This window comes from Bison bison, unplaced genomic scaffold (genome assembly GCF_000754665.1).
Source record: "Bison bison bison isolate TAMUID 2011002044 unplaced genomic scaffold, Bison_UMD1.0 scf7180017864518, whole genome shotgun sequence".
Taxonomy (NCBI): Eukaryota; Metazoa; Chordata; class Mammalia; order Artiodactyla; family Bovidae; genus Bison; species Bison bison.
The window spans coordinates 7544629-7553535 of record NW_011495071.1 but is presented as its reverse complement, the minus strand read 5'-3'; the positions used below and the strand labels follow the sequence as shown (position 1 = coordinate 7553535).

General features: G+C 48.8%; 1 protein-coding gene across 1 annotated transcript in view; it reads right to left on the bottom strand.

The window, feature by feature from the left end:
• TMPRSS4 (transmembrane protease, serine 4) overlaps positions 1-7306 on the bottom strand; it is a 51333-nt gene extending 44027 nt beyond the window's left edge. Inside the window, exons 1-4 of the mRNA XM_010830645.1 lie at positions 7280-7306; positions 5294-5327; positions 2676-2789; positions 1773-1791 (exon numbers count right to left, since the gene is read on the bottom strand). Of these exons, the coding sequence (XP_010828947.1) occupies positions 1773-1791; positions 2676-2789; positions 5294-5327; positions 7280-7306 (194 nt within the window). The remainder of the gene's footprint in view (positions 1-1772; positions 1792-2675; positions 2790-5293; positions 5328-7279) is intronic.
• Between the last annotated feature and the right edge of the window lie 1601 nt (positions 7307-8907).

Here is an 8907-nt window from a genome sequence, read left to right as displayed (position 1 = left end):
CAGGGCCTCTGTGGATGGGGGAGATAGCACTGGGCCCAGAGTCTGAAGACCTGAGCACTGGCTCTGCCACCTCCTGGGTGATTTTAGACCAATCACTGCCCTTTCTGGGCCTGGAGTCTGAAGACCTGAGCACTGGCTCTGCCACCTCCTGGGTGACTTTAGACCAATCGCTGCCCTTTCTGGGCCTGGAGTCTGAAGACCTGAGCACTGGCTCTGCCACCTCCTGGGTGACTTTAGACCAATCGCTGCCCTTTCTGGACCCGGAGTCTGAAGACCTGAGCACTGGCTCTGCCACCTCCTGGGTGACTTTAGACCAATCGCTGCCCTTTCTGAGCCCGGAGTCTGAAGACCTGAGCACTGGCTCTGCCACCTCCTGGGTGACTTTAGACCAATCCCTTGCCCTTTCTGGGCTTCACAGGGTTGTGGAGAATGAACACGTAGTGGGCTGGTGGTTGTGAAAGTGTCTCTTCGCTATCAAGCGCAGTTCTAGGACAAGGTGCTTTTACCTGGGGTTGAAAGAGGCTGGCATTTTGCTTGCTTTGTCTTCTGCCTCCTGCCTTCAGAGTCTATTGCTCCTTCTCTGTCTTGGATGATGGGAAGGAGTCTGGTGTTTTTAAGTCCTCAGGAAACAGATATTTCAATACTTTTCCAAACTCTCCCAGCTCCTCCTGTCTAACCGAACTCTCCTTTGGCCTGAAGCTCCCCTGGGCAGCCTAGCATCACCCTTGAGTGGCCCTCAGAGTGATGGAAACAAGTGTCATGATGGGGCTGCTTATCACTGCTAACAGCTTTCCAGGCATTGTCACCCGGAGTCCTGACAATAACTTTAGGAGGTAGGTGCTATCATTAACTCATGTTACAAACAATGATATGGAAGTTTAGAGAGTTAGGGTTTACTTCCCAAGCCACATGCAGTTAGGTGGAGCCAGGATTTCAATTAGTCCGTCCAGCTCCAAAGCTCTTTGCTGCTTCTCCCAGCCTTCCCTACAGGAGCTTAAAATGTGACTTCTTGGTCCTGATGCTCCTGCTTTGAGAAGTAAGGGAAAAGGAGCAGATCAGCTATTTCCTCAACTTTCAGGGTTTGGTTCATGGTCAGGAGCCAGGTCAGAAAGGGTCAGTCCTGCCTCCTGGGGGAAGCCAGGATACAGTATCACCAGTTGAGTCCCCAGAAACCAAATGTTGGAGCCCAGCCCAGGAAGGAAGTTCAGGTTACTGCTTCTAGTTGCAGAACCTGGGGGCCCCGGGCTGGAAGTCACTCAGGACCTTCTGGGACAAGGAAAGCCTGACTCTAAATCATGTATTAGTACCTGCCCTGGCTCACCCTGAACCTGGCCCTGACTGCTCTCTCCACTATGGCGGGGCACATGGTCAGAGAAGGTAAGCTCATCTTACTATTAGTTTGAGCCAAACAGGCTTAGGACAACAAATCTGCTGATGCCCACCACCACTCTTGGGTCAGCCAAGGTCTAAAGGGTTTGGGTTTATCTGCATCTCATGTCCCCGTGGGCACCCAGGATGGGTGATGTTTATGTTTTGGATCTGCATTTCCACCGCCATGAGGTGGAAATGGACATGCTCATTTGGGGGCCTGATTGTCTGTCCAGGCCCCTCAACTGCCATATCCCCTTTCTCTGCCTCAGTGCCCAAGTGGAGACTGAGGGGTTGGATCAGATGAGCTCTGAGTGTCCTCCGATGGGGCGGAGGCCGCGCCAGGCTCCTGGAAAGCCGTCCTGGCCTGGTGAGCAAACACATGCCCTTGGCCTCAGCCCTACATACGCATGATGACTTCCACTTTTGCACAGCCTAGTTTTTAATCCAAGTACTTTACACACATTACCTCATTGGTTCTCTGATATCCCTCTGATGAAGATAGGGTATTTTACAGGCGAGGTAACTGAGGTTAAGAGAGGTTGGGAGACTTACTCAAGGTCACACAGCACCAAGAAGGGGCAGCACCGGGATCCCCATCCCAGGTGTCTTGAGTCCTAGTCAGGTCCTCTTGGCCCTACTTCCTGGGTGAAATCTGTGGTCAGTACCCTGCTTGGCTATGGTGGGGGGTGGAGGTGAGGGCTCAGTCGTAGGATGGGGTGTGGGGGAGGCTGAGAGGGACAGGCTCTGGGAATCAGGGCTTGCTTGATTCACTCATTTTTTGCCTGCTTGGATCACACTGGGTCTTAGGCTCCAGCCATGGTGAAACCAAAGCTCAAGATGGGGTGAGGTGCTACCCTCCTGGGCATCTTCCCTAATGCCTCTTCCTTCTTCCCCTCCTCACAAGCAGACATGCTCTGCTTCTCCAGCCCCAGAGCTGCCAGAATTCACTCAGCTCTCAGTCTGCAGACCTGGAAAGGAGGAGGCTGGGGGCGCGGCTGCTGCGCAAATTGCCTGAGTAGCTTTGTAACTGGTGCAAACTGTGCTTTCCTGGCAGAAGGAATCATCGGGGACAGAATCCATCTGGGATAGACGGGGGAGGAGTTCATCTCCCCTCCACTCCAAGAGGAAGACTTCGTTCAAAGCAGGGGTGGATTCAAAGCTATATGCACATCTCCTCCCCTCGACTCTGCTGGGGTGGGAGGGGTAAGGATGGGTAGCGCTGGGAGGTGAGGGCAGGGGAGGGGTGGGTAGGAGCTACCCCTTGCTGGGGTGAGGTTGGACACTGGGTGGGGGCTGGGACTTACTGAGGACGGCCACCACAATGATGGTTGCCAGGATCAGCACTGCTGCGATGATCGGGATCCCTACTTTTTTGAAGATCTCCAACGGGGTGCGGGATTTGCGCAGGGGGGTGACATCTGTAGGGGGAGGGAAAGAGCAGTCAGCTCTCAGAGGCTGCCCCTGCCAAGGGCTACAGCCTCCCCACCCTCTGGCCCTGGGAAAACTTTGGGTACAGTTTTGTTTGGTGCTGGGGTTATTCCTGCAGACTAGGCTCAGCTTCCTCAGCGCGTGGACCCCCACCTCCTTTCACTTTCCCGGGCTTGTCCATCTTTCCCGGTGCTCCTCCCGCCGTGGTACCTGTCCTAGGATGTTTTACTCTGTCCAGTCTGACCTGCGTCTGCCCCAGGAGAGGCCCGTCCCCTTTCCTTTTATATCACGTGACCTCTTTCCTGGGCTTCCCAAGTGGCGCCAGTGGTAACGAACCTGCCTGGAGATACAGGATATACTGATTTGATCCCTGGGTTGGGAAGATTCCCTGGAGAAGGGCACGGCAACCCACTCCAGTATTCTTGCCTGGAGAATCCCATGGTCAGAGGAGCCTGGCAGGCTATAGTCCACAGGGTTGTTAAGAGTCGGACACGACTGAGCACGTGTGCAGGCATCCTCTTTCCCGGGTTAACTTTTGACCAGACTTTGAGCTCCAGGTGTGCAGGGGCTGCCAGCACAGTACGTGCTTGTCCAGTCCAGTGTGCTTCGTAGCTCAGTTGTGTCTGAGTCTTTGTGATCCTACGGACTGTAGCCCTCCAGGCTCCTCTGTCCATGGGATTCTCCAGGCAAGAATACTGGAGTAGGTTGCCATGCCCTCCTGCAGGGGATCTTCCTGACCCAGGGATTGAACCTGCATCTATTATTGTCTCCTGCACTGGCAGGCGGATTCTTTACCACTAATGCTGCCTGGCAACATTAATAATGTTATTAATAATGTTAGTGGGTGTTGTTTTTCAAGTTCCAGCAGTGAGTGTTCAAAACTATCCTCTTTCCTGGGGCCGTGGACATGGAGACATTTTGCTCCTTCATTCATGTGCAATTTCTTCATTGAGCACTTACCTCTGGGGATACAAGGTTGGCTGGTTTTCCCAGACGTACTTACTGAGAATTCTTTGATGAGTTCCCTTGTCCAGGGCCCAGAGTCTCTGCCTCCCTGATGTTCTCATGGAGAACATCATCATGAAGGGAAGGGTTTTCTTGGTTTATTGTATAAAGTTTACTGTTTATAAAGTTAACCAACCCTCTGACCTGTGAACAGCGTCCCTGCCTGCCTCAGTTCCTTCAGCCTGTCCAGCCATCTGCTGCTAGACAGAGCTTCCTAATACTTTGCTTTCATCCTGTCATGTCCCTGCTCCGGAACCCACAAGGGCTCCCCACGACTTCCATAACTGGACCACACTCTTCTCTGGGCTTTCAAACCCAGTGTAATTTGGCCTCCTTCTCCCAGTCAGATGGATTCCCACTGCTAGTCCTCACCAGCCCTGGTTCCACACAAACAGATTCACTCCCTGGTCCTTGCACAACCTGTAATCACTCTTAACTTCAGGATTGTCACTTGGCACTGATTTCTCCCTCCCGGGCTCCCTTAATTGTTTTCTCGTTTGGCAGTTCCCAGGCTTACTCAGGTGATGGAGCGCTTGTACGTCTGGTGTTCTTTGGGGATACCAGGGAATACTGATATGTTAAATCGCAAAGTAGAAACTAGGCATCATTTTACCTGCTGAAGATTGTATTGTTTGTGATCTTTATTAACCCATGACCCTGAAATAATAAGCTATCAAAGTAAGTGGGTTTGGTCATTTCCTTATGAACCTGTCATATTAATATTTGTTCTCTGCTCACTTTTTTTTTTTTTTGCTGATCCAGGCTATAAGACATAGGTATCAAAAATTTAAGGAAATGGAACGAGAGGAAAAACAATCCCTCTATATTTGGGAAGACTTTATCTATTAACTCCTTTTTTCTGCTGTAAGTCAGGCAAATACTGCTATTTTCATTTTATATGCTATTTTTTGCTTTTATTTTTTACAATTTAATTAAACAAATTTTTGGCATGTGGGATCTTAGTTCCCGGACCAGGGATCAAACTGGCATCCTCTGCAGTGGAAGTTTGGAGATTTAACCACTGGACCGCCAGGGAAGTCCCTCCCATTTTCTGTTTTACTAGTGAAAGCACTTTTGTTCAGGCTGTTCCTCGGCAGCATGGTCAGACTGTAAACTTCACGAGGGCAGGGACATTAGCTCTTGTATTTACGCTGTAGCTCAACGTCCAGTCCAGGGCCTGGCCCATGAAGGCTCTCATAGTATTGTTGAAGGAATGAGAGAATGAGGAACTGAATGAGTGAATTAGAGAGTCACTGCCACTAGGGTTTTAGGTTTGTTGATCCTATTTCTCCAGAGACTGTGCCTCTTTCTTATAACGAATCCTGGAGATTACACTCGCTCAATAAATGTTTGTTGAATGATGGATGGGTGTCTCCCGTAGCATTTACCACTTGGAGGTGGTGGTGAGGGTCCTGCAAGAGGGGTTTAGTATCTACTTGGTAACTGATTGAGGCCGAGGTAGACAAATGAAAGCTAGACCTGAGCTTACCGAGGCTGTTCAGGGGTCGATTGATCTCAGGATCCTGTAATTGAAGGAAAAATAGTGAGTTAAGTGAGGGAGCCTTTTAAGCTGGGGCTCTGAACTGAGGGAAGGGCTTTTATCTACATTCTCTTTTCCCTGTTAAGTCTAAGTTGGAGGTCTCCATGATATCTAAATAATTGGTTCAAAATATATAAATCAGTTATGCATTCAAATGACCTGGTACAGCAGATTTACTAGTTGTAGCTACTAGTTATCAATTATTAGAAGCAACTGGCTGCTGGGCTATTGTGTGTTTTACTGAGTTTCTAAGATGATTTTGCTTTCTTTGATGTTTTTGTCCATCATTTGTCTACTTTTATGGATGATATAATTCTTTAGAAACTTGAACAAACACTTCACAAAAGGAGATGCTTCCATGGCCAATTAAGTGCCAAAAGATGCTTGATATCATCACTCATCAGCCTAATGTAAATTATTATTATTATTTTTACCATGCTACACGGCTTGTGGGATCTTAGTTCTCTGACCGGAAGTTGAACCTAGGCCTTCAGCAGTGAAAGTGTGGAGTCCTAACCACTGGACACCAGGGAATTCCAGGCCAAAGTAAATTCAAACCACAATGAGCCATGTCTACACAGACACCAGAGTGGCTAAAATTAAAAAGCCTGACAATAACAGGTGTTGATGAGAATGTAGAGCAGTTGGAAATCTCAGACATTGCTGCTGTGAGTGTAAATTGGTATAAATATTTTGGAAAAAGGTTTAGCTGAGTTTACTAAAGCTAAACAAATGACTCTTCTCTGATTCTATGACCAAGAATTAGGGCCAAGAGAAATGAGTACATCTGTTCAGCAAAACACCTGTATAGAAGTCTTCCTACTATATCCAAAAGTCAATCACTGGTGGAATAGATATGTAAATTGTGGTATATTCATATAATGGAATATAATTCAGCAGTAGACAAGAATCAGATCAGATAAAATCAGTTGCTCAGTCGTGTCCAACTCTTTGCGTCCCCATGAATCGCAGCACTCCAGGCCTCCCTGTCCATCACCAACTCCTGGAGTTCACTGAGACTCACATCCATCGAGTCAGTGATGCTATCCAGCCATCTCATCCTCTGTCGTCCCCTTCTCCTCTTGCCCCCAATCCCTCCCAGCATCAGAGTCTTTTCCAATGAGTCAACTCTTCGCATGAGGTGGCCAAAGTACTGGAGTTTCAGCACTAGTGCAAATGCAATGACACATGGAGTAATCTCAAAGACATAATAATAATAAAAAAGAAACTATAGACACGAATATCATTTCATATATATGACCAAAAGGTAAAGGTAATCCATGGTGATAGAAATCATAACAGTGATTATAATGAGGGTTATTGGAAGGAGCACAATGGAGCCTTTTGGAATGTTGGAAAACTGGATCTTGATCTAAGCATTGATTACATGGGGGTATATTGTTGTTCAGCCGCTAAGTTGTGTCCAACTCTTTTGCAGCCCCATGGACTGTAGCCTGTCAGGCTCTCTGTCCATGGGATTTCACAGGCAAGAATACTGGAGTGGGTTGCCAGTTCCTTTTCCAGGGCATCTTTCTGACCCAGAGATTGAACCTGAGTCTCTTGCATAGCAGGCAAATACTTTACCACTGAGCCCCTATGGGTAAAAATTCATTGAGTTGTACATTTTAGATTTGAGTAATTTACTGAACATATATTATACTCAACAGAATAGACAGAAAAAAAAAGCAACCAGGACACTAAAGTATTTCTTCAAGTGTAGTCTTGTCAACACACATACAAAAATATATACACAATGACTCTCATGCAAAGTAGTTGCACCCTTTCCTGCAATGCAGAGGTTAGGGGAGGGTGCTGCCTAAGTTCATGCTTTCCTGCCACTTGTGAACTCTCTTTTCTTTCTTCCTTTTCCTTGTCTAGCACATGACCGGGAGCCCCTGGGCAGGGCGAGGTCTAGGTCTCCACCCCGGGGCTCACCTGCGCACTGGCTGAGGTCACAGCCATTCCAGAGCAGGTGGGGAAGCTGCAGGTCCCTGGACATTTCCAGCTGGAATTTCCTGAGTCCCATTGGGGATTGAGAGGGACTCTTCTAATGCCTGGAGGGGAGGGTGGTGATCTAGATTATAAATTGTGGGGTCCCTGGGAGCTACCTGCTCTCATGGCAGACACAGTCACTGGGAGATGGAGCTTCTTCCTTTCTTCCTCAACTCTGTGGTCTGCTCTGGGGACGTGCCTGGCTTTGCCCTATGGGGGCACTAGGCCATGGGTAGCTGGGGGATGCAGCAGAGATGGCCAAGGCTCTGCAGGGACCAAGTTGGAACATGGGCTCTGCCTCCTATTAACTGTGAGCCTTTGGGCAAGATACTTAACCTCTCTGAGCTTTAGGCGTCCCCTCGGCAGAGCGGGGAAAATGACACCTGCATCATAGTGCTGCCGTGAAATATCTAGTGGGAAGCGCCTGGTTCACAAAGCAGCTTCCTTCCAGGCCCTTCCTCCCTGTGCCCCCAGACGCTTGGCCCAGGACTCTACCCCAGGAACTCTCCAGTCAGGCGATCTCTATTTCTTATTGCCTTTGCCTTCGGTGCTTTGCATCTGGCTTGTACCTAGTAGAGGCCCAGTAAATGACAGCTAGAATTCTGGGCTCTGTACTGTAGCTCCTTCTGGGCCATCTCTCCTCCACCATCACCAGGGCCTGCATCAGCAGCTACTTCCAGGATGAAGATGAGAACAAATCTGGTGACTCCCTCCATTTCGGTAGCTACAGAGTCAGGTGATGTTACCAACAGTAATCTACACACAATCAGCAAGTAACAGTCCACAAAGCTCTTTTGTCTAATTCAGTCAAATACAAAGGTGAAAAGAAATAACACTTGTCTGATAACCAGAGTGGTTCAATAGCTAAGTATTAAACAACTATTTGTTGAGGGTCAGTGTTGTACCAGGCACTGCTCTGGGAGCTACGGATTTAAAGACAAGTGAGAAATAATTACAGCAAGGATGGGAGAAGTGCCAAACAAGGTATGCGGGACCCTGGTCTTGAGAAGCTTGTATCCTGAGGTGAGGTGGGGGTGGGGGAGTCAGGGGGAGAGTAGGGGAAGGTGGGGGAGAGTAGGGGAAGTTAGGGGAGAGCCGACCATCAGCAGATAAACCCAGAGAGAGCTGGGTGCTATGCGGAGAGTAATGTGGGTGATGGGAGACAGTGCCTGGCTGTGTGCTGAGAATGGGAGATCTAGGGAAGGGATCATCTTAGAGAGCACCTCTGGTCTGAGGCTTGAATGACGGGAAGTTGCCAGGCAGGCAGGAATAAGCTTGGTGCTGGAGGAACAGAATGGAGATCAGTGTGGCTACAGCAAGGAGGGATAAACAGACAGCTGGTGAAAGATTCAGCTGTGCTTCAAAGATAAAGGCAATGTGTGTGTGTGTGTTCAGTCGCTCCGTCAAGTCTGACTTTTTGCAACCCCCTGGACTGTAGCCTGTCAGGCTCCACTGTTTATGGAATTTTCCAGGCAAGAATACTGGAGCGGGTTGCAGTTTCCTCCTCCAGGGGATCTTCCTGACCCAGGGATGAACCCAAGTTGACCTCAGTTTCTTGTGTCTCCTGTGTC